The sequence below is a fragment of the Pongo pygmaeus genome, chromosome 6, assembly GCF_028885625.2.
Source record: "Pongo pygmaeus isolate AG05252 chromosome 6, NHGRI_mPonPyg2-v2.0_pri, whole genome shotgun sequence".
NCBI lineage: Eukaryota > Metazoa > Chordata > Mammalia > Primates > Hominidae > Pongo > Pongo pygmaeus.
The window spans coordinates 43,083,475-43,110,100 of record NC_072379.2 but is presented as its reverse complement, the minus strand read 5'-3'; the positions used below and the strand labels follow the sequence as shown (position 1 = coordinate 43,110,100).

The 26,626-nt window shown below is 41.7% G+C and overlaps 1 protein-coding gene across 4 annotated transcripts in view; it reads left to right on the top strand.

Moving 5' to 3' along the window:
* Nucleotides 1-26,626, top strand: part of HECW1 (HECT, C2 and WW domain containing E3 ubiquitin protein ligase 1) — a 460,467-nt gene that overhangs the window by 319,306 nt on the left and 114,535 nt on the right. For 2 of the 4 annotated variants that reach the window (XM_063667367.1, XM_054495638.2), the window contains 4 exons: nucleotides 13,056-13,198; nucleotides 17,575-17,675; nucleotides 19,262-20,617; nucleotides 25,882-25,983. In XM_063667367.1, the coding sequence (XP_063523437.1) occupies nucleotides 13,056-13,198; nucleotides 17,575-17,675; nucleotides 19,262-20,617; nucleotides 25,882-25,983 (1,702 nt within the window). Of the gene's footprint in view, nucleotides 1-13,055; nucleotides 13,199-17,574; nucleotides 17,676-19,258; nucleotides 20,618-25,881; nucleotides 25,984-26,626 lie in introns of all 4 variants that reach the window. The other 2 variants (XM_054495635.2, XM_054495637.2) reach the window with 1 other exon arrangement.

Here is a 26,626-nt window from a genome sequence, read left to right as displayed (position 1 = left end):
CCTGGGTGGCAGAGCAAGACCTTGTCTCAAAAATAAATAAAAAAATAAATAAAATGAAACAACAGTCTTTTCAAAGTTAAAAATATCAGGAAATATCAATAGAGTTCTTATAATATTGTAAATTACTTTAAATTGCAATTTTGTAACAACAGAATTACTGTGGTTATGCTATTGATTTCGTGTATTATGTAATTATCACTATACTGATACCATTATTAATTAGCTAATCCCACATTTTCTGGGATTTTTTTTTAATTTTAAGCCCAGAATGGGAGCAGAGAAGGTATTATGTATCTTGTAAAAGCTTATGACAAACATTTAAATTATTAACGCATCCATCCTTGACTAAGAGAACATTATATATTAGGGAGGGATTAATGGGTATGGGTATAACTTAGTGTGTTTTTGAGAGAAACATACAAACAGAATTAATACAGCACAAGTCCAGTGATTGATAGAGTAATCAAAAGGGGATATTATGCAGCCTGCCGGTAATGTGGAACAGTGGAATGGCAAAGCCATAAAGCCATAGCAATGGAGTTGCAATAAGCTTTCAAGCCCAGCTAATACAATCAAGGACATTTGAACAGAAGTGGATATTTTATATATTTACCAAGACACTCACACACACACACACGTGTACATATATGCAGATGTACACATGTGGATAGCTAGGTAGATAGATAGATAGATAGATAGATAGATAGATAGATAGATAGATGCTTTATTGAGCAGTCTCAATTTGGTAGGGTATCTTAATAATGTCTTGGGCATATTCCATAACCTTCTGGTCACTTGTATTTATAAGTAATCCAATCAAGTCTAATTTTATATTCAGCTTACATCTCTTGTTTCTTGCCCCAGCCTCCTATGCCATCCACTACAGATCAGAATTGTGGTTTGAGGGTCTTGGAAATTGTCTTGGTTCATTTTCTGTTGCTATAATGGAATACTACAGACTGGGTAATTTATAAATAAGTTTATTCAGCTCACAGTTCTGGAAGCTGGGAAGTCCAGTAGCATGGCACTGGCATCTGGTGAGAACATAGTAGAAAGACAGAAGCAGAAGCAAGAGACGAGAAAGGAGAACCAGGCCAAAGTCATCCTTTTTATCAGGAACCCATTGATAATTAATGCCTTCAATAATGGCATTAATCCATTTATGAGGGCAGAGCCTTCATGACCTATCACCTCTCAAAGGCCCCACCTCTAATACTGTTACAATGGCAGTTAAATTTCAACGTCAGTTTTCGTAGGGATATTCAAGCCATCGCAGAGAAGAAAGAAGACATATATTATTTTGTCCCTTTTTTCTACTCCAGCACCTTTGAGAGAAAAGAGAGTCATGGAAAGGGATTTAGAGATCCCCCTCAACTTTTCTCTGTAAGGATTATGGCTGCATTGTTGGGACTGGGATGAGGAGAGATGGCGTCCAAATTTTCTTACTAACAAGCTGTCTGATGGGATGAGGAGGGTATCTGGCCCCAATTATTGACCAATCATGGGGCACTTAATGACCTGAGTTTTCCTGTGAGCACAAAAGTGCCAAATCTGAGTCACAGAACATCCTTTTACATCTATGTTTATATATAGATACACTTTCAAATATTTGCATCCCTTCTAGTACTGAAAACATACAAAATACATAGAATACAGCAAGATAAAATATATTTAAATATAGGTGAGGAACAGGAAACCAAGGAAATGTTTTAGTAAAAAGTAAGATGAAATAAAGTTAGTATAAAAGGTGAATGTCAGAAGTCTTGCATACCCTCCTGAATAACATTAGAAATGACCAAGGAGAAAGGGTCTCTTGATTTCACAGGAGGGATCATATGGATAGCACTTGGCCTGGAAGACATATTTTAGTATTTTTCATACAAATACTGTTTTTGATTTGCAGCTAATTTTATTTGGGATTTCTGTAATTATCTTTCATTTCCTTTCTTATGCTTGTTCAGTTTGTATCAAAGATGTCCTATCCTTAGAAAATGATTTGGGTAGCTGTCCCTTTTTAAAAATTTTCTTGATTGGCTTATAAAAGACCGGGATTATCTGATCCAAGAAATTTTGGGAAAATACTTATAACGTGTTCTGGTTACATGATGTTTGATTATCAATTCAATTATTTGTTATTTATTCAGGTTTTCTGTTTCCTCTTGAATTAATTTTAAATTTTTTATTTTCTAGAAAATATTCATTATATATGTTTTCTATTTATTTTCAGAATGTTTTCATAGTAATATACCCAAAATATACGCAAAACGTGGAAGCTGTATCTCCAAAAATATATAGAGAGAACAACCATAGTTTTTTTATATCTCTACTATATCTCTTTTTATTAATCTGATGCCTTGGTTTATTATTATAATCTATAAATTATAAGTTTGAAAAAAAGGCCCTGAAAGTTTGTGGTTGCTAAGCTCTCTAAGTCTTTGTATATTTGAAAATGTTTTTATTTTTACTTCACTCAGAAATGAGAGTTTTGTGGACATAGAACTCTAGATTGACAGTTATTTTTCCCTCAGTACTTTGATGTATAACTAGACACAAAATAACAGTTTCCCCAACTATGATCAACATAACGTCAGTCAACCACATACTACACACACAACACACAGAGGGAGGTGCCACAGTCAAATATGGAAGCACTGCATACTATCTTGCAAATTCACAATGCACATTTGTATAATTAAAGCCTTTGAGACACCTAACAGTAAAATTTCTTCACCCTTTTAAGCTAGTACTTCTCTTCAGAGCTCTTTTTCTTAGAATTGTCAACATCACATAGAAACAAGTTTCAGAGATCCTACAGCACACTGATTTAAACATCAACTGTCAACAAATAACTGCATATTTGTTCAAAGTATATCTCTATTATGCTGTTACTTGCCCTAATTTAGACTACTGCATTAGGTTTCTATCAGTACATAACAAATTGCCACAAATTTAGCAACTTACAAGAGCAGCCATTTATTATCTCACAGTTCTGTAGGTCAGAAGTCTGGGCACAACCTGCATTCTCTGCTCAGGATCTCAGACGCTGAAACCACTTGTGTTCTCATCTAGGGCCTTGTCTGGTGAAAACATTGTTTCCAAGATCATTCAGGTTGTTGGCAGAATTGAGATCCTTGCTAGTTATTGGCCAGAGTGGTCCATGACACCTGACCCTCTCCATCATCAAAGCCATTGATGGAGAATGTCCCTTGCATTGAATCCTTCTCACATTTTGTCCCTCTGACTTCAGACACGGCCCAATGCTTTTGTTTTTAAGGGCTGATCTAATTAGGTCAGGCTCACCCAAATAATCTCCCCTTCGACTGATTAATTCAAGGTCAGTTGCTTGGTAATCTAATCATGGCTTGGCGTCCAACACATTCACAGGCCCCACCTACACCCAGTGGAAGGGGATTATACAGAGTGTGTACACAGGGGGCAGGAATCTTGAGGACCATCTCAGAATTCTCTCTACCACATTTATTATCCTTCAGTGCCAACCTGTGTAGGTGGCCACACCTCACACCAGATGAAAAGTTTCACTTTGCTTCCTCTTCAGAGAAGTGCATCACTATAATGTAATCCTTAGATTTTCTGCCAGAACAATAACCGGTGTGAGTTGGGCTTTGAGTGTGCAGTCTAGCATGCATAAAGGAGTATATTTAAGCTGACCCACAACCTTGGATTGTATTCCATTTTTGCAGTATCATTATCCAGTTACCACAGGAAGTTGCCATTCATTCATTTTCTCATTTATCAATGTGCTCAGTTTACATCACGTGTGGTTTCTGTGTACCAAGTTTTTCTGCGTTTCAGAGACATAACTTTACTGGCAATTGTAAGAGAGAAGCTGAAGACAGGGAGACCAGTTAGGAAGTAATTACAAGGACAAGGAATGACAAGAGCCATACATAGACTAGTGGAAGTAAAGAGAAAGAATGGACTCTAGAGTGAGGAAGAAAATTTAGACTCACTGACTGATTGGATATGGGCTCCTGAAGGTTGACCAAGGTTGACCAAGATATACAGATGGGGAGCATCACTGAAGATGACAATTTACCAACAAAGCACGTGCAGAAGGCAAAGTTAGAATAATAGCTCTTTTCTTCCTTCTATGTTCTGGGCACTCTAAAGTAGGCACAAGAAGGTCAGTTACATTGCTTATGATCACACAGCAGATTTTGTTCTTAGTTTCCAGTCTGTTCATCCAATCCTATGCTTTCTTTATAGGTGTTTAAGTGAATCATCTCCAGAAGTAAAAGATTGGAGATATACATATGGATATAAATATAGATATGGATACAGATATAGACAGAATACATATATGTATAATATATGTATGTGTATATGTATATATACCAAATATGTACAGATATATAATATACAAATATATAATATACAAATTTTACATATACAATTATACGCATATTACATATTTAAATACATACACAGAGACCTTGCTTCCCATTCTACCAAACCACAACTAAATATTGATATTGGCCTAATTTGCCATAGCAGTACGTATAAATAAAATCAATATTATTCTATTTTGTGGCTGAGGATTCTCATATGGAGAGAGATGGTGAAGGCTTGATCAAAATCCAGTTTATTTGCTCTTATGCAAATATTTCAAGAAGAAATATAAACTTTCCATATATTATACGCATATATATATATATATATACACATATATGCAGATTCCCTGCAGTTACAAGGCTTATGTCTCAGCAGCATGGTCTCCGGCACTTCCTTCCTAGGATAGAGTCAAACCACGCACTACTGGGAGGGGCAGATCTTCTCCCATGACCATACTCCAAGGGCACCACTTCTTAATGTAAAATGCTGTTATGTTGCTAGCGAGAAGGGGGAAGAATGCTCCTGATTCAATTCCTACTCTACTAATGGAGTTGTCTATCATTGTCCTTGACTTTAGGCAGCACTATTTCTGAATGTCGTTTTTAAACCTAATGACTAGTGCCACCTGAATTGAAAGTCACATACATTGCAAGGTTCTAAGGAAAAGTAGCTATAGTTCACATGCTCCACTTGCTTCTTACCTGCTCTTTCTCCTCCAGGGAGAACTTTTACACAGAAAGCACCAAGTCCAGTCCATTTAATTTCCATTAGTAATAAATAATGGCATTGGCTGAATGGTACCAGGCAGCCTCTTGTGAATGAAACCTGTTTTTCATTTCCCCCCTTTATATCTCGCTGCAAGAGAGGAGAGGCAAAGCTAGATGCCAGTCTAACTGATGTCATGACCTATGTCACACAGTTAAGACTACCCTTCCTCCACATCATGAGGTATCTAATCTCCACTTCTAACTGGTATTCCTGCCTTACTCTTGAATATTCTCTACCCCTTCAAACTTAACACAACCCAAATCGAATTAACTTTCCTTACCAGTTTCCCATCCTTAACCTTTTCTGAATTTCATAAATTTGCGAGTGTGCATAAATGAATCACTGTACCTCTGTTCTCACAGACTGGAGTCATTTTTTCTCATACCTCTCCCTAAATGAAAATACTAAGTGAAAATACTTTCTAACTCATGTCTGAAATTTCCCACAAAGTTCTCCTTTTTGATTATAGCATCACCCTCACATCCATATCCTCATCATCTTAGCTACACTGAGGCAATAATGGGTCCCATTATTTACTCTGCCACAGCCAGTAAAACTCTTTCTACCTACAGCACAATCTTCCTTTTATAATATCAACAATAAAAGCAGACCAAGTTAGGAAAAGTTGCAAAGTTTATTGTCACACAAAAAGTATGGATTAAAATCTGGGAGACTTCAAACCAAGTGGTAAAAAGCTCCACTAAGCAGTTACAACACAGTTTATAAAGCAGAAAGGAGGAAGTATTTTGACTTTTTCCATGATTGGCTGTTATACATTTTCGTTTTTCTTTTCAAGCAAAACAGAGCTGTTTAAGCCGATTTGTCTATAGCTGACTGGTTTAATTTTGTTGAGTCATGTGGACAAGGATGGTAAAGCTTACATTTTATGTTTATAATTAGAAAGAGCCTTTCAGGGAAATTAGGATGACAAGTTTTGATTACATGGTTATGGGCAGCTGGCTTTGGGGTATATCTAGACTGTGGCCTCCATTTTTATTTTTCTTTATTATTATTATTATTATTATCATTATTATTGAGATGGAGTCTCACTCTGTCCCCCAGGCTGGAGTGCAGTGGGGTAATCTTGGCTCACTGCAACCTCTGCCTCCTGGGTTCAAGCAATTCTCCTGCCTCAGCCTCCCGAGTAGCTGGGATAACAGGTGCATGCCACTATGCCTGGCTAATTTTTGTATTTTTAGTAGAGAGGGGGTTTTACCATGTTGTCCAGGCTGGTCTCCAACTCCTGAGCATTCCTCCTGCCTCGGCCTCCCGAAGTGCTGGGGTTACAGGCATGAGCCACCACGTCCAGCCCAATTTTTATTTTTCTTTAACAATGTCTTTAACATTTCTCCAGATGATCAAGGTCTGCATGAATGACTCATAGTTTCCTTGACCCCCCCAATCTCTTTGACCTTCAATTACATTCACCATGAGCCATCCATTCCTGCACTTATACCCTAGATCTTGTTGAAATATCACAAGCTCTCCAGCCCTGTACAGTCTTCTATCCTTCCATACCCAGGCCTCTATTTCCATCATTCTGTTCCTTCATTGCTTTGGGACACTCAGTCATTCAGCCCCTCTCTGCATTCCTAGCTATGTCACTCCTCCCACATGCCCTCAATCTTGGGAATTCAGGCTTGGGAATTTGTGACCTCTTCCTCTCCCACATTCCATAGCTCTCACTGACATTTAACCAGTCCACACTCTGCCACCCTTTTCTCCTTGCCTGCTAGTCTCCCCACCACTTTGCACTTATCTTACCTGATCTGCCTCCTCCAGGCCTGACCCATCTATGGGCCACCCCTCAGCACTGCCTCAGTGGCTTCTCTACACTGCAGATCTGAGTGTGTCATTTGCATGGTGCAGATCCTTCAGTTGCTCCCAGATGCCTTCAGGATAAGTCCAAGCTGTGGCCAGGAGGCTGTTCATGATCTGGATTCTACATATCTATTCAGTTTCATCCACAACAAGATCCTCCAGTATGACCCAGATGTAGTAAGCCACTTGCAGTTCCCCAAGGGATTCATGTACTCTGTGAACTTCAGCCCCTGCCCATGGCACCCCTCTACCTGGAATGTTCCTCCCACTCCTTCTTCATCCCACCGATACTTGCTTTTTTTTTTTTTGAGACGGAGTCTCACTCTGTCGCCCAAGGTTCAAGCAATTTTCCTGCCTCAGCCTCCCAAGTAGGTGGGATTACAGGCACCTGCCACCATGCCTGGCTAATTTTTGTAGTTTTTAGTAGAGATGGGGTTTCACCATCTTGGCCAGGCTTGTCTTGAACTCTTGACCTCATGATCCACCCACCTCGGCCTTCCAAAGTGCTGGGATTACAGGCGTGAGCCACTGCACATGGCCAGTTGTTTATTTTTTAAGACTCAGTTAAAGCATTATGTTCTCTGGGAAATCATCTCTTACCTGTCCATCAGACTGAGCCTTTGGGAAGCCTTACTATAGCAGTGCTTTGTCATTGTCTGCCTGCAATGTAAGACTCTGAGGTCTAAAGTTGGAGGCTGTGGCCCCAGCACTCCAGCACAGAAGGGTGGTAGGTGTGTCCCAGCACCCAGCTCACAGCCAGTGCCCAACAAGTGTTTATGAATGAATGAATACAACTTTCCCCTCCTTTATTTACCAACACTCTCCTAATCTCTGCCTAAATTGCTCATTATGCAACTGCTACCAGTTTACATAATTGCCAATTAAATATTTCCTTTAGTTATTTACCCTGTTTTAATTTCATTAAGTTCAATTTATAAAAGTTCTGTTTAGAGGCGATCTACCTCAGATCTTTTCTGAAGCAAGATGGAATATAATAAGCATCTTAGTTCTATAAATGGCCTATTGAGTAAAGAACACAAACAAAATAAATAACATCCTCCTATATTGCAGCACCAATCCTAATATCTCTCTGGACGATTGAAGATGATAGGAGCACATCAGTGGTTTTCAACAAGGGTGATTTTGTCTCCCCAAAGGACATGAGGCAATGTCTGGAGACATTTTTGGCTACCATATCTACGGGAGTGTCACTGGCATCTAATGGGTAGAGAGTCACTTCCATCCACTGCCATTAATAAGAATGCCAACAAAAAATAAGCTATTAAACTCAGGTTTCAAGAATGCTTTACAGATCATTGGACTAAATATTTAGGCCATGGAGGAAGATTTAGATTTGGTGTAAGAAATACTTTCCTAACTGTAACATTATTTGGTATTAAAATAGATTATTGCTGAGAGAACAGTGGTTCTCCACCCAGTTGCACAGTGGAGTCACCTGAGAAGCTTTAAACGCTACCAGTGCCCTGCTCTCTCAAGGGAGTCTAATATAGTCAAGAACGGGACCCAGTAATGGGTACTATTGTGAAAGCTTCCCAGATTATTCTGAGAACCAAGGCTAAGATCCACTGGTCAAAGCAAAAGGAAGAATCCCAACACCTGTGCTTAAACAAAAGAAAGTTTACTTTTAGCCAGAAGGGTGCTTGACCCTGTAGGAATACTATATGCATCATTCTTGCTCACAGTGGCCCCAGCGGTGGGCCTTGTACAGCTGTCTTCCTGCTGTTGCTGATCAGTTGAAAAGGCCTAACAGTTAAGTCCTAAAGTGCAGCCAAGAAAGAGAATTCAGACTCTGATGCTCTGATGAAGAAATCACCTATGGAACTTTCTTTTCTGACCCGAGTGCCAATAGTCTTTTGTTTAGGACAGTTTCACAGCTTGTGAGGAGGTGAGGAGCCATTTATTCATTGGTTGGCCCAAGCATGTGTTACAGTTGCTCTGAAAAGCTCAGATCAAAAGGTAAAGGACAAAGATGGAAAATAGCCAGACATCAGACCCCCAAGGATGCCCAGCATTGGCTTTGTCATTTCCACACTGGTTTTCTTTCACTGGTGAAGTAAGATGCAAGGAGATAAAATTCCCAAACCAGCAGAGGGCTTAGGCAACAATACATCCTTTTTTTTTTTAAAAAAAAAAAAAAAAAAAAAAACCTTTTGCAGATATAGTTCACAAATTTATCTTTTAACCAAGAAGTGGCCGTTTCTCTGGAAACAAAGAGTGGGCCTTAGTAATAGGACAATCATAGCTTTAGTCTGCATACTAAGCATTTGAAATAGGCCTACAGATTACTACAAACAGCTGTATAGGATTATTGGCCATTAAGGGCCAGCTGAAATGAGTTAGTAAACTTAAGAAAGTTCAATAACCAGAGAGTCAAAAGGAGAAAGTGATAGTAAATCATGAGGCAGGTGGGGTCTGGATAGAATAGGAATGGAGAGGGAAGAAACTTGGTCTGACATGGTGTGGGCCTTCTTTTCCCATTCTACAGGTGAAGATGCTGAGGTTTGGAGAGGTTGTGAATAAGAGAGTCCAGAACTTGGATGTGCAGAGCTAGGAATAAAGCCAAGTTTATCTCACTCCAAAGGTTCTTCAGAGGCTTGAAGTAAAGGCCAAGTCAGGGTAGCCAGGTGAAATCCATGATATTGGCTTGAGGCTCATGGGTGCAAGTAGCTGGTCCACAAACAGACAGACTTTTACATTTTCAGGACTACTCACTAGTTCTTAACAGAGCCTGACCTAGCTGGGGGTCTAAATGGACTCCAGTAACCATGGCATGGAGACAAGGGCCTGGTAGGGAGAAAGGTTGATGTCTGGGATGAAGGGGTGGGTGTGTAAAGAGAGTTTAAGAAGAAAGTTCTTGTGGAGGGAGGAAAGAAGCCAGAAGCTCCCCCTAAGTTTCATAATACATTTTGATAAGCTACCTTCAGTGTCCCATGTAGGCTACTGTAGGTAGAAATAGTCTCATTTTAATAAAGGTGATTATGTTTTTCCTTGTGAAAATAATAGGTGTTCATTATAGAAAGCGTGGAAAATACAGAAAAAGGAAATGGGGGAAAATATATTCTTACTTGGTAAAACAACTGTTATAAAATCTGTTGTAATTTTTCCAGTCTTTTTCTATTCATATAATTCATATTATTGTGATCATGAATTGTATTTGTCCTGCTTTTGTTACTTAACACTGCAAAACAAGCATTTTCCATCTTATTAGCATTTAGTGTTACATGTAATTATGTATAAATTATTATAATTTAGAAAAGTATAAACTGTTCTATTATATGTGCATATCACAATGTACCTAACCTATTGTTGGGTATTTAGATTAGAAGATATATTATAATACACTCCAGAATGGAATAACTGGACCAAAGACATAGAAGTTTTAAGGACCTGAGACAATCAGCAGGGCTGGATTCTCACTTAGGAAGGCCTTTTTAGAGTAGTACCTATTCCTGGGTTTGATCCTCAAACTTGACATGCCCATAATTCAGTTTTCTCAGTACTGGGAATGATTAGTTCTTAGGAGTTATATAGGAGTTAACTAAAACTAATTTATAATAGCAATCAGATGTACCACATGGTCACTGTGGAACTCATTAGTTCTGTTTGTCAAATATTTCTGTGGTCCATCTCCCAGGCACCTTATAGGATTACACTTCCTGCTCCCTGAGGGTGGCTGGGGCCTGTGTCTAGTTCTGAGGAGCTATGTTTGGAAGTGAACACTTATTTACAGGGGGAGCTCTTTTTTGCCTCTGTCACTGTAACTGGCAATGCTTGAGAGGGTGGCTGCTCCATCAGCCCACAGTGAGAATGTGAGCAAGAAATACAACTTGAAGCCCCTGAGACTTGGAAGTTGGCTGTTAGTGCAGCATGCCCTAGCTCATCCTGACTGCCACAAAGAAGATACTCACATTAGCATGCCCAGCATATTTAATCTCTATAAATAGAAATCAACTAAAGTTAAAAGATTGCTAGGCCGGGCATGGTGGCTCACGCCTGTAATCCCAGCACTTTGGGAGGCCTAGGCAGGCGGATCACGAGGTCAGGAAATCAAGACCATCCTGGCTAACACAGTGAAACCCCGTCTCTACTAAAAATACAAAAAATTAGCCGAACGTGGTGGCGGGCGCCTATAGTCCCAGCTACTCGGGAGGCTGAGACAGGAGAATGGCGTGAACCTGGGAGGCGGGGCTTGCAGTGAGCCGAGATTCTGCCACTGCACTCCAGCCTGGGCGAGAGAACTAGACTTTGTCTCAAAAAAAAAAAAAAAAGAAAAAAAAAGGATTGCTGTTAGGATTCATCAGAATAAAAGAAAAATATGTATTTATTTCAGGTGTTTCACAGCCCTTGATTAAGGGGACAGTAACATTCAATGTTAATTAAGACTTCCTCCTCCCAGGTAGTTTGGGCTGGGCAATGCCAACATTTACCTTCCCGAGTCTCCTTTTTACACTTTTAATTTTCACACGCGTTCATGTGAAGAGACCACCAAACAGGATTTGTGTGAGCAATAAAGCTTTTTAATCACCTGGGTGCAGGCGGGCTGAGTCCGAAAAGGGAGTCAGCGAAGGGAGATAGGGGTGGGGCCGTTTTATAGGATTTGGGTAGACAGTGGAAAATTATAGTCAAAGGAGGTTGTTCTCTGGCAGGCAGGGGTGGGGGTCACAAGGTGCTCAGTGGGGGAGCTTCTGAGCCAGGAGAAGGAATTTCACAAGGTAATGTCATCAGTTAAGGCAGGAACAGGCCATTTCACTTCTTTTGTGATTTTTCAGTTACTTCAGGCCATCTGGATGTATACGTGCAGGTCACAGGGGATATGATGGCTTAGCTTGGGCTCTGAGGCCTGACATTCATGTTGACCAAGCCAACTTCTGATGGTCACAGTCTTCCTTTAATTGTTATTGTTTTATTTTAAAAGTCACACCATACACTATTTAACAAACAAATACTTTTTTAAATTTTTGTGTATATTGTTTTGAGATGGAGTCTCACTCTGTCGCCCAGGCTGGAGTCCAGTAGTGCAATCTCAGCTCACTGCAACCTCCACCTCCCAGGTTCAAGCAATTCTCCTGCCTCAGTCTCCCAAAGTAGGTGGGATTACAGGTGCCCACCACCACAACTGGCTAACAAATGAATACTTTAGAATCAAATGAAGTAAAATGTAAAAAACCTGCTTTCTCCCTCCCCTACCAGCCCACTTCCTGGAGTTCAATTTGGCGCATCCCCCTCTAGACATTTTCTCTGCAGTTCAAAGTACAAATGGAATCCCACTCTTCGTATTCTTCTGCGCTTTGCTTTTTCACCTAGTTTCTCGGGTGTCTTTTCATGTCAGTGCATGTTGATTCACCCCTTTCTTTTTAACGATGGCAGAGTTCTCAGTTTCAAAGATTTATCAGCCTTCACTTAACCAGTTTCCTCTTTGTAAACAGTTTTGGGTTTTTCCCCAGTCTTTTACTATTGTTAGTAATGCTCCAATAAACATCCCTGTTAAATGTATCTTTTGCACATTTGTGCAAATTAATCCAGAAGGAAAATCTCTAAAAATATAATTCTAGGTTGAAGGAATTTGCAGTTTAAATGCCAGTAAATATTGCCAGTTCCTTTCCCAAAGGTCAAATCAATTTGCATTCCCACCAAAACAGTGTGAAAATTCTTGTCTCTTCCCCCTCTCAAGGATGCAGGGTATTACCAAACTTCTAGAAATCTCTTCCATCATAATCATGAAAAACTATATTGCATTGTTGATTTAAAGTACATTTTCTTAATTACAGGTGAGTTTGTGCTTGTTCTTTCTTAAAGTATAATACCTTCAATCAAGTATGGTGAGGCTTTGGTGGCATTCTTTCTCTTTAAAATGTGCTGATTTTACTGCTTGAATCTCAAAGAATAAGCCTATTTTTAAGCCCTGCAGAAGCATCTTGTCACTGCCCCTCATTCACTGAAAAAACAGGGTTCATAGCATTTCTGAGACCCTTTATATATATGTATATTATAGCTAGGATGTTCTACAGTGACAGCATCAAGGCAGATGGACTGGGAATTGGCCAGCCCTCCAACCTCTCAGTTAATTGATGTGACATATTCTTTCATTGCAGCAATTCAGTTTTGTGTCCTTGCCCACTGACGTGCTGGAAATTGAGGTGAAGGACAAGTTTGCCAAGAGCCGCCCCATCATCAAGCGCTTCTTGGGAAAGCTGTCGATGCCCGTTCAAAGACTCCTGGAGAGACACGCCATAGGGTAAACCTGTGACTGAGATCTTACTATCACTAGGTTCCCGCCAACATGCCGTGCCCAAAGGTGGCCTGTAGGCTGCAATAGTATAGTCTCACAGAGAGTCAAAATGTTATCATTATATGTCCTTGGCTTTTCCTACTAATTATGTTGCCTGAGCCAACATAAGTGTTTGTTAGATTAAACAAACCCATCCCTTTTCACTTGATTGTGTAACACTGGTTACTTACCCAAGAGAGTAAAAAATCCTATTGAAAGTATTAAACAGTATTAAAAGAAGCCCTCAATGGGGCATTTTTCTGTACAGATAGAAACTAAAGTTTGTTTTACTATGAAGAATATTATTTCATTCATATGCCGGTCTGGTATGTAAGATTTAATCATATGTGACATTTCCATAACAAGATGAAATACTGGGTAACTACTGTAGAGTGTCTTACTTAGAAGACACTAGTATCTGCAGATGCTAGATAACATGGATGAGAATTTGAAAGCATGATTCTCATGGAATGACAGCAGTTAAGATGCTCACAAAATTCAGTTGTATATGAGAATGGGTTTCTGTTTTGTCTCTTTTACATTCATGTCCACTCATGGTTCTCATTAAAGTGGACTATGACCAGATAACAGCCCTATGTATAATATGCATTTCTTTAGGTAACAGGGACTACATTTGAAAACACTAAATAAAGCTTTCTATTGATAAACATATACTTATATACAATGTAACCCTTACAAAGACAGCAAAAGAATGAGAAAAAATATGCAGAATTTCCAAGTGTCTTAATTTAAAGTTCTTTAGATTATCAGAAGGACTTTGGAATCACTGATAATTATCATAAAGACATTTATTATTAATTGGAACCTTATGGTGTGTATGCAGCAGGGTGCACAGAGACCTGCCACTAACTCTCCAGCCAAAGGGAGCTGAGTTTATGGAGCTGCAGTCACGTGTCACACGCAGCTTTTGCACTTGCCATTCATGGTTGTGAGGATTAAACAGACAAAAAGTGTACATAAAGAACCTAGCACGGTCACTGGCACGTAGTAGGAACCCAAAAGAAAATGGTATTCCTTGTGATCTTTTTTATTTCATTTAGTCCTCATAACGCTTCTGTGACAGCATTATCACCATTCCTCCACGAGGAAAGAAGCCTTCAAAAGGATCAATAATTATGTAAACCCAAGGCTTGTGGGTGGCAGAGATCCAGCCGGAGTTCAGACTCACACCTGTGTCTCTCCAAAGTCCGGGGGCCATCCCGGCACAACAGACTTCTCTCAGGGTTCCTGGGACTGATTCTCTAGTTTGTTGTGGGCCACGCTTTTCATTTCTCTCCTTCTCTACCCTAGTGGCTGCTCTCACAGCTGTTAGCACCTCTGCCAGGGGGTAGGCTGGAGAACAAAAACAGGGGCTGTGTGGGATTCTTTCTACCCCAGCACCCAGTGCACCGCCGCCCAGCATGCATTAGACAGATATCAGTTCGTACGTATGGAACAGAACTTCTCTCTCCAGCTCGCTGCAGCCGCAGAGCCCTTCTGCCCTCCCATGCTGAGTTCTCTCCTAAGTCCAAGCTGCCGGCTCCTATCTTCTTGGCACTGTCCCGCTCTCCAAGCCTCCCACTGTGGAAAGGCACATTCCCAGCTGAAAGCAAGTACCTGAGGTGGAAAAGGGTGTCCCCGACCAGAAGAAGGTTAGCTATGATTTTCCCAGTGTTCTTGCCACCCAGGGAAATGGAGAGCACAGATCGAGTGTGATTGAGCTTACACCTCTCCAAGAGGCAGCAACAGCAAGCCGTGGAGGCGTTTTTCTTCCCACCCTCTTTGATGGGATGACAGACCGCCCCCTGGTGGCAGCGCAGAGCAGCTCCTCCTCCAAAGCCTTCTGCTTCCACAGCCCCTGGGGGCCACTTCTGCAGTGCTGCCTCCTCCGGAGGTGTCCCACCGTGGTTAGGAGCAGAGTGTTGGGGTGATGGCCATGGAAGCAGTGGCCATGCAGCCTGAGCCATGGCAGAACCCCAGAGTGCACCCATAACAAAAGTGAATCCACTTTGCACCGCAGCTTCCCTCTGCCCTCAGCACATGCTCTCCCCATAAAGCCCCTGCATCTGTGGCTTCTGAAACGTTTGGCTCCACCTGTACCGGCTCACTCCCTGCCCTGAGATATTTGCACCTTTCCCCGCTGGGCACACATGCACTCTCATTTCCAATCCTCTCTCGATTCCTTGGCTTGTAAAATCCCAGGCTTCTGTTGGCTCTCTGCCTGTAACTCTAACCATCTCACCTTCGCATTGAAGTGTCACTGGCTGTCTTGAACCATTATTTAGTGGTCCTACCTTATGCCCCCAGCTGGACATAAGCTATTTAAAGGCAGGGTCAATGTATGACATGCTTTGTATCAACTGTAGCACCTTTCACATGGCAGGGGCTCAAAAAATATTTGTTAAGTGGGTGAAAAGCAAAAAAAAAGAAAAGCCCCAGAAGTAAATGCAAAGCATAATAAATGTAATTTTTGTGCCACTGTCTGATTGTCTTTAGGCCTGATTTCAGTTAAGTTTTGGGTTCGGGATGTCTTCATTATGGTCGTAATAGACCTACTTCATAATATTGACCAAAGGCTCTTTCTAAATAGACAAAATACTGAAGCTCATCCTATTTTTTTCTGCACATAATGCTTTACTTAATGGACTTCTGAGGAACTCCAAACACTAAATCATGGCTTATCAAAGAACAATTTTTAAGTCAGGGGCTTGTTGGGATATAGGTTGTTTGTCTCATAATGCCAGTGTTTTCTAGAAAGAAACATTAAAACACTATCAGCCAGTGATTTATCTTTTTATTTTCATGTCACAAACTAATAAATGGAATAAATACAGAGTCATCTGAGTAACAACTGGTTTGGGGCTATATGTTTGTTATTACTGGGTACCCTGGGTTTGTTAACTCCTGAATATCCGAAGGTGGTCACTCTTCCTATTTAGGCCCAGGTAAGGGGCAATTTACTCTGTTGAAACTGTATTGTTAATGAAAATATAATAGCAAAGTTTCAGGTTGATTGCCTCTAGAAAGTTTTCTTTTTATAATTAAGAAATTGCTTTGAGGGGGTGGAGGGGATGGCACGAAAGTCCAGGGTGGAGACTTGGGGTCCCTATATGTGGATCCCTGCAATTGGTGTTAAGTGGAAGTCACAAGCCAAAGAACTCAGCCCACGAGTCTTGCTCTGCTCCATCCTGGAGCAGGTGCCATTCTGTAGCGCCCACAGACTTTCCAGTAACCATGACAGCATCCTTTCTTAGACATTACATATATACCACAAGATATGCATCTGCTGGCACTGTCCATCATTGAGGACATATTTGGAAAATGGCAATCTGCACAGGAAAAGCAGGCCAAGGACATCCGTGTCTTTTTTTATTCTCTGTCTCTGTTTTAGAACACAGGTTGGCAAACTTTTTTGTACAGGGCCAGGTAGTAAATATTTTAGGCTTTGCAAGGCCCACAGTCCCTGTCTAAATTACTCAACTCTACCATTATAGCATGAAAGTTGCTACAGATAATACGTAAGCTAACAAGCATGGCCGTGCTCCAATAAAACTTTATTTATGGACACTGAAATTTGAATTTCATATAATTTTCACATGCTACAAAATGTTACTCTTCTTTTGTTTCTTTTTCCAACTATTTAAAATCTAAAAAGCTCACAACCACACAAAAACAGGTGGTGGGCCACATTTAGCCCACAGGCTGTAGTTTGCCTACCCTACCACTGCTTTAGAATACAGACAGTCCGTTCAACTTAACCATTTTTTGCTTTACAATGAATTCAGCAGAAACCATACATCGAATTTTGAATTTTGAATTTTGATCTTTTCCTGGGCTAGCGATACACAACATACTTTTGTGAAGCTGGCAGCAGCAGCAAGCCATAGCTCCCAGTCAGCCATGTGATCACAGGGTAAACAAGTGATACGGTACTCTACAGTAGACTGTATTCGATAAATTACATGAGATATCCAATACTTTATTATAAAATAGTTTTGTTTTTGTGTTACATGATTTTGCATATTTGTAGGCTAATGTAAGTGTTCCAAGCACTTTTAAGGTAGGCTAGGCTAAGCTATGATGTTTGGTAGGCTAAATGTATTAAATGCATTTTTGACTTGCCAGTATTTTCAACTTTTGATGAGTTTATTGGGTCATAATCCATGGTAGTTCGAGGGGCATCTGTATTTGATAAGGACTTCCTTACAGTTTTGTATTGCTGTTGAGCACATCAGGACTTCCCTGGGCTTGCCTGCCTCACCCACTGGTATAGAAAGCACACTGCATGGTCATTAGGAAGAGAGGTATTGACCAGAACTGTGATGGTGCTTATTTCCTTCTAGGGATAGGGTGGTCAGCTACACACTTGGCCGCAGGCTTCCAACAGATCATGTGAGTGGACAGCTGCAATTCCGATTTGAGATCACTTCCTCCATCCACCCAGGTATTTTCAGCATGAACTTCATGTCTTGTCCTAGGCTAGTGTCATAAGTGTGGTTCCTTTTTCTAAAATACAATAACCATGGTTCCCTCCAGACATATCCTAGGTTTTGTGGTTATCTTCTCCATTTGAGGCCCAGAAGCCAGTGATCTATTCTGGAAGCCAGGTTGCTGTCCCTCTGATGGAGAAGCTCTTCTTCATTCTAGTGACCCAAAGGTAGAAAGTAGACAGTGGACTGAAGGTTAACAATGAGGCCAACATGGATAGGGAGCTCTGTCTTATTTATCTTCCTACTCTCAGCACCCACATAGGTGTTTAATCATCACATACATGAATGAATGAATGAATGAACGTGAAACATCTTTCTACCTAGTAACTAGATATAGACTAGCCAGTTGCTGAAGAATGTCATGTTGAAGAACTATAATTGTACAATGAATTTTTATAATATCACAGAAAAACAAGAAAGGTATAAATAGGACAGAAAACTCCAGAATCATCCAGTGTTCCATTTAATGCTAAAACAGATTTCAAAATACGAATGATAAGATGCCTCATAATTCTATTTTTGCTCTTCTTCTGCAGCCCCCATACATCTCAATATAGATCACACTGAGAACTGTTAGGACCTCCTGGATCATTTACAAGTTGCTGTTAAGTCTAATGAAGCCCTTGAGAACTTAGAGCCTGGAGTTGATCACTACCCACTCATTAAACTCCAGGTGTACTTTCCTATGCCAATATACAACTTAGATTGTAAGAAAACACCTTGACTATTTTGTCTTTTCAAATTCAGTCTATTTCTATATTCTGAGAATACAACTGACTCTTCCTTTGGTGTAGCCATAAGGACAGCTTTACAGCTCACCAGAGGGACTGATTTTCTTTAGTGAATTTCACTAATGCATTTGAAATGGGGAATTTCACATCTGGCAGGAATCCAGTAGAACAGCTGCAGGAAGGTAGAGTTAAACACTGGCTGGCTGCTACCTCGTGAATGGCTGCTTGAGGTGAAGACCTTGTTTTTTTTAAATTGGAATAAACTCTAAATGTTGGGAAGCTTCCAGCCTGAGATATTGAATAACTGTGATTGTTCCTATTCTTCATCCAGCCTTTTTCTTCTCTCTGGTTGCCTGAGAATCCTGTTTACCCCTTATGCCACCCTGCAGGACCTAAGCATAAGAAACATTCTGAGCAAATGCAATTAACTAAATATAATCATCAAGGAGCTATAAATAACACCACTACTACCCTCATCCCTGGAAGTCATTCCATGTGGCAAACACTGTTGAGCACCTACTATGTGCCCAGAACTGGGTTAGTGCTAGGCTTCGGGCATTTTAACCAAAAGATGAATTCCCTTGAAACATATTTCGGAAATATATCCATGCAAGTTGTTGTTAACATAGCAAGAACTCATTCTTACAGAATTTTTCACTAGAGCTCTGGCCGGTGAGAAACCCTCATCAACCTACATTCACTATCCTAATGTAGAAATCCTTTAGTGATGGTTACATGTCCCACAGGGTATCCTAACACCACAATGCTCTCTTCTGGGAGAAATGACATATTTTTCTTCTTACCAGCAGATGATGAGGAGATTTCCCTGAGTACCGAGCCTGAGTCAGCCCAAATTCAGGACAGCCCCATGAACAACCTGATGGAAAGCGGCAGTGGGGAACCTCGGTCTGAGGCACCAGAGTCCTCTGAGAGCTGGAAGCCAGAGCAGCTGGGTGAGGGCAGTGTCCCCGATGGTCCAGGAAACCAAAGCATGGAGCTTTCCAGACCAGCTGAAGAAGCAGCAGTCATCACTGAGGCAGGAGACCAGGGCATGGTCTCTGTGGGACCTGAGGGGGCTGGGGAGCTCCTGGCCCAGGTGCAAAAGGACATCCAGCCTGCCCCCAGTGCAGAAGAGCTGGCCGAGCAGCTGGACCTGGGTGAGGAGGCGTCAGCACTGCTGCTGGAAGACGGTGAAGCCCCAGCCAGCACCAAGGAGGAGCCCTTGGAGGAGGAAGCAACGACGCAGAGCCGGGCTGGAAGGGAAGAAGAGGAGAAGGAGCAGGAGGAGGAGGAGGGAGATGTGTCTACCCTGGAGCAGGGAGAGGGCAGGCTGCAGCTGCGGGCCTCGGTGAAGAGAAAAAGCAGGCCCTGCTCCTTGCCTGTGTCCGAGCTGGAGACGGTCATCGCGTCATCCTGCGGGGACCCCGAGACCCCGCGGACACACTACATCCGCATCCACACCCTGCTGCACAGCATGCCCTCGGCCCAGGGAGGCAGCGCAGCAGAGGAGGAGGACGGCGCGGAGGAGGAGTCCACCCTCAAGGACTCGTCGGAGAAGGATGGGCTCAGCGAGGTGGACACGATGGCCGCTGACCCGTCTGCCCTGGAAGAGGACAGAGAAGAGCCCGAGGGGGCTACTCCAGGCACGGCGCACCCTGGCCACTCCGGGGGCCACTTCCCCAGCCTGGCCAATGGCGCGGCCCAGGATGGCGACACGCACCCCAGTACCGGGAGCGAGAGCGACTCCAGCCCCAGGCAAGGCGGGGACCACAGTTGCGAGGGCTGTGACGCGTCCTGCTGCAGCCCCTCGTGCTACAGCTCCTCTTGCTACAGCACGTCCTGCTACAGCAGCTCGTGCTACAGCGCCTCGTGCTACAGCCCCTCCTGCTACAACGGCAACAGGTTCGCCAGCCACACGCGCTTCTCCTCCGTGGACAGCGCCAAGATCTCCGAGAGCACGGTCTTCTCCTCGCAAGACGACGAGGAGGAGGAGAACAGCGCGTTCGAGTCGGTACCCGACTCCATGCAGAGCCCTGAGCTGGACCCGGAGTCCACGAACGGCGCTGGGCCGTGGCAAGACGAGCTGGCTGCCCCTAGCGGGCACGTGGAAAGAACCCCGGAAGGTCTGGAATCCCCCGTGGCAGGTCCAAGCAATCGGAGAGAAGGTTAGACCTCAAACCTGATCAGAGTGAGATTAGGACCGTCAGGGGGACAAAGGTGTCACCAACAGTTTAAAAACAAGAGGGGCGGGGGATCGGTGTCAAACGGGGTTGCTGTGGCAATGTATGCCTGTCTTGTACATATATGTGTGCATGTGTATCTGTGTATGAGCATAGATAACTGTGAGTAGCTGACACCCCACAATGTCTCAGATACACACCAGGAATTACGACTGGTTGGATGTGAGCGTGCACTTGTATGTGTGCTTCTATGTTTGTTTTAACTAAGCACCAGAACTGGTTAGTGTACATGTTATCCTAGTCTTGACAGCAGCCAGAGCCCCAAGACTAGTATCAAATGATATACATGGGAAATAATCTATCTACATTAAATGGATAATGTGTAAATATCTGCTGACTTTCAAAGCACATGGAAGATTAGCAATAGATGTTAATATTAGTTGAAGAACAGATTTTACCTCTGTTTTAGAATTCAACTAGCCCATGTACGTACATATAGATATGTCTAGCCTATGTATATTTGTCATTATTTATGTCCACTCAATTCTTGTTATTACTGTTGGTTTTGTTTTGTTGTTGTTTTTGTTGTTGTTGTTGGCTATTTTGGCTAATGGAAGGGAAAAATAACATGATTGTATATAAATCACTTTGTTTTCAATAAGAATCAAATCCAAAAGCTGCCACCATTAGTTTTAAAAGGTATTCTGTGTTTTAACCAAAGACGTTCTTTCTTAGTCCTGCCTGTGGAATTATAAGTGAAATTAATTTGCATTTCCTTATCCAGGAGTGGGAACTGTCTTCCAGTCAAGTGACAGTGGTATGACTGGGAAAAAAAAAAATTGAAAAGTCACATAATAATATGAAATAATTCAGTTGTTTTAAAAGAGAAAAACATAGCCTCTGCTATTTTGCTGTTCTGCTGTTGAAATTAGCCTCCAACAAAAGGCGGGGATATTTTCTCTAGATTGTAAGCTTATCAAGGGCCAGAGTTGTGTTTCTTTATGTTTGAATTCTTAGCACCTAAACAAACCCCTGGTGCCTACAAATTTTTTTTTAACAGGAGCTAAAGTGAGTATTAAAAAAATAATTTTAAGTATTCAATAATGCCCACTTCTACATTTCAGAAAAAGAGTGAGAGAAGGTGGCACATGCGATAATGAGAAACGCGAGGAAATTGGTAGAGAAAAAGAAACACAGGCAGAAAGGTAAAACAGACAGCATGGAAAGGCACCCACAAGGAGCGGGATGGAAAATCCCTCCTGTGAGGAGAAGGGAATGGGAAATGCCTTTCTTTCACAAGGATGTTTCGAGGACTTCCTTTATTCTAGGCCAGATGTAATGCACTGGGCACAGGAAGATGGAATGGCATCAGGTGATGTATGGACATTACTCGATAATTACAGCATAATTAAAATAATACAACAAAAGGGGATTGGGGGATTCCCACATAAAAGGCACACGTAGGAGCTGGCAGGGATGTTGGGTTACAGAGGTCTGCAAATTTTTCCTATGAAGAGCCAGATAGTGAATACTTTAGGCTTTGTGGGTCTAGAGGGGAAAAATTAAATAACTGTTCTCACTAAAAAGCTTTTTTTTTTTTTAGTATTGAAAAGTGTACTGACACTTTTCTTAGCTCAGAGCGATACAACCCTGTTTTAGTGCACAGTTTTCTGGCCCCCATGTTGGGAGATAATCTACACATGGTCAGTTGAAACTTGGCTCAGTGTAAATTTATGTAAGATCATGTTTTACAAACAAAAAAGTCACATCCTTACCCTTTAGAGGCCAGGTGGAAGAGCAGGAAGTGTTTCGGGGTCACAGTGGACATCTCTGCATTGGCATTGGCAGTTTCTAAAGAAATGTCTAAGTTCCTGAACTCTGCAGAGTGTAAACTCAGAAAAGGTTAAGAAGCACCTGCATGCTTCACTATGGTGATCACAAGGGGAAACACAAAGATTCCCAAGGGGTCTCTTGATCTCCTGTAGGCCATGCACACGCTGGCATGTGACTTCTTCCCAGCCAGCCTTCCCCGCCTCAGCAGTGAGTCCCCAGGCTAACCGTGTCTGCATTGTGGGACTGTCCTTCACTTGCCACCAGGCTTCACAACAGCAGATGCTTCAAGAAAGCGGGGCTTTAACATGACCTGCCTGATACGTGATTGTGTGGGTGACGTCTGCTTCCATAAAAATCCCTATTGCTCCTTCTCCTTGACTTCTAAGATTGCAAATTCCTTTACTGTAGAAATTGCATTAGACGGCCGGGTGTGTGGACTCACGCCTGTAATCCCAGCACTTTGGGAGGCCGAGGTGGGTGGATTGCCTGAAGTCAGGAGTTCAAGACCAGCCTGGCCAACAGGGTGAAACCCTGTCTCTACTAAAAAAAAAATACAAAATATTAGCTGGGCATGGTGGTGGGCACCTGTAATCTCAGCTACTTGGGAGGCTGAGGCAGGAGAATCACTGGAACCCAGGAGGGAGAGGTTGCAGTGAGCCGAGATCGTGCCATTGCACTCCCGACTGGGCAACAAGAACAGAACTCCATCTCAAAAAAAAGAGAGAGAGAGAAAAAAAAAACTGCATTAGATTAACCCAGGTGGATTTGTTGTCCACGTGCCCACATAGATGAGGCTGCAACAATTTATAGAGGAACACTGTTCTAAGTCTGAACTGACAACTATACAGGCTAGTATTCTTTCATACTTTTTGCTTTATTTCCCTCTATAAATACCTCCTTTTTGAAAGTTTAATTTAGAATAGTTCTTGAAAGACCTTCTGCAGATGAATGAAAAGAGTAACATAATGTCATAGTTATGAGCTCAGGCCCTGGAGTCAGGCCTCCTGGATTTATATTCACTCCTCCCACTTCCTCGCCAAGTTACCTAGCTGTTCTGTGCCTCAGTTTCCTCATGTGCAAAATGGGTATAATTATAGAATCTCCCTCAAAGTGTTGTTGGGAAAATTTAATGAGATGATACTACAAAAGCACTCTGCTTCCCACCAAGTGAGGAAGACAAGCAGTGAGCAGTTCCAGGCAGACAAGCAGTGAGGGTAACTGTTTATATTATGTTGTATAAAGCATCTAAAACAATCCTTTGAATTTGCATTTCCTGTACTTTATAATTCAAGGGAAATTTTCACATTATTAGGTATAAATCGCTTTGCTTCAAATAATATGCAAGGCAACCTATCTTTCTCTACAATTAGGTTATATTATTTATAAATAGAAGGGAATTTAAAAGGACATTGCTTGCTGTTTGCTGAGGAATAGATCTCCTTCTGGGAGGTTCTGGCGGGTTTCAACACTTGCTTTGTGTTTGAGGCAAGGGTGATGATGTGGAGCCCTGTCCTTGTGCAGAATAGAACTGCTTGCTTCTTCAGTGCCTCCATCCATTCAGTCGGCTGAGACATGTCGGTCACATCATTGCATTTGCTTGGGGTTCACAAGCAGGTGGGATCAGCTCCATTAACCCCAGGCAGTCGACAATATTGTATTTCCACTAGCTTGGAGGAGTAATTAACCTGATTGGTTGCATTAATTTCAAGAGGTAAGTCTATTGTTGTTTTTAAAGAAACTAAGTTAAAAATGCAGCAGCTGATGACATAACAACTATACCATGGTTTTGTTTAATTTCTGACACTAAACATGTATACAAACAAACATGAGTGTGGTATCCACTTAAACACAGAGCCCATCTTTGAAACAGCAGTCTGTCCACAATGAACTGGGTGCCGGCATGAGGGGAACCTTCCTTGTTTTCCATTAGCATCTCCAAGGACCCAGAGGATTTGAGTAACATAGCAGAATTTGCTCAACAAATAATGTTCTATATTTAACATTTAAAAGGACCCTTTGTTCCTGAATATATCTCTACTTCTGTTTGCCAGTGAGCTCTAGGAATTAAATCACAAAATTAAACCCACCTTTCTTCCTAATTAATTTATTTTTATTTTTGATCAGTTCCATAGAACTAGAGTGAGAAGAAATAATCATCCTTTCCATGTGTGGATATTCTAGGAAATATTCAGCATTTGAGATCCTACAACGATTTGACCACCATTTTTCAGTCTCTCTCCTTTTTGACCCAAGGGATAATGGAACACTTGCTATTTGCATCAGCAGAGGACAGAAGAAGGAAAAGGCCTGACCTTTGCCCTCTGGCCCTTAAAGCCTTTTGCAAGAAAACCAGCACGGTGTGAGGCAGGAGGAACCATCTGAAAAAGGGCCATCCTTTGTCCTGGGCCCTTCTCACTCTGCAAAGATCAAGAGCACTGGCCTCTGATTATGTGACGCAAGCAGCTGGTGCTGCAGGCCTGCCTTCTGCATGGCTGCTCTACATGCCTGAGGACACCACTTCAGAATATTGTTCAGTTCATTATAAGTCCGAACTGAGAACAGTATAAGCTATGTCTGTTGTAGGTTTCCTTTTAGTAATCTGAGACATGCATCCTGTGGATATAATGTTTATTTCTAAACTTTCTCCATGTCTGTCTTTCTTCCTCCTTCCTTCCCATTTCTGTGTTTTGAGCTTTCCTGTAGCCGTCTTTCTGCTTTTTATCTACTTCCTTTGTCTCTTGTCCTTTCCTCTTTCCGGAGCACCCTGGCTTGTCTGATTTCTCCTCAAAATAATCTGGACAGTCCTGAGATCCCTCGGCACCTTGGCTCCCCTCCCCAACCCCCCAGCCTCCAGCTTTCCTACTACAGGAATTTACATTCTTGGCTCGCCAGCTCCTTGACCTGTCTTGGTGCCATCTAAGAGTTCATTCCCCTCAAAAATCTGAAAAACAGCCTTTCGGCAGCCCTGTGACGAAACCTATCCAAGTGAGGAGGTGTCATTTTGCACAAGCCCAAGGAACTTTTATGGAACCTTATAAAATGCTGCATTTCCCTCAAACAGGCCTATTTCCTCCACTGGGCTAAAATCAGGCTCTGCTAATTTTCTCTTGTGTTCCTTTCTGGTGCCACTTTCTGATTCAGGAAATTCGGGTCATTACAGAATCAGACTCAAATCCTACATATTGGACTGTGTGGCGCAGATCATTAGTTATGAAGTGTTTGGATTTTCTTCTTTTTTAAAAAAATATATCCCCCCTCATGAATGACTGTGAATGTAGCAAACTGACACACACACACAAATGGATTTCCCACTCTTTGGGGTTGTTTCTTGTAGTGCTTAGTTTTACAGTCATGCTTTTTGATGATGTTGCCGCGGCAGTGAATGAATCTGAATGTATTGACTATCTTGTCCATAGGTGAATGTCCTATACTCCATAATTCCCAGCCAGTAAGCCAGCTTCCTTCCCTGAGGCCTGAACATCATCACTACCCAACAATCGATGAGCCTCTTCCACCAAGTAAGCTTTAGTTTTTAAAATCTGTGTCTTAACTCTTCCTATCAAGTCTAAGCAGGTCAGTATGAATTTGTGTGTAAACATCTAAAGTCTTTCCCAACTCCGTGCCTTACAGTGTTAACAAAGACCAGTATGACACCTGCTCTAAAAACTGGTGGTTTTTGGGGGGTTTTTAGTTTGTTTTTTTGACTAGTGATTTCACCATGTGATCTTGAAGAGATAACACAGTGTTTTCAGTGCCTCTCAACTTCTGAAATGGAGAGCATTTCTTTATTAGACTTGACTAGTCTTTGCAAACTGTTCATGACCTTTAAATCCCAAATTTTACATTTTATATTTAAAATTTGCAGTTCAAGATAGAATAATCCTATTGTTCTCCATTGGATCTGTTACATCACAAGCATCTCCATATGTTAAAACAACTTCAACCCGTCTGGGCACATGAACGTGTACTTTCCTTACTATAACTTGCATCTATAGGTAGTAGCTTCAAATTTCTTCTGCAGTTCTTAGGGGTTGCCAGGCAAAATATCATCTTTAAGATAGAATTCAATGTCAGTTTCTCCTGGTAACTGTAGTATGTAATTAATAATTATCTAACTAGTCATCTGAACTTGGGAAATTCATTTAATCTCTCAGGGACTTA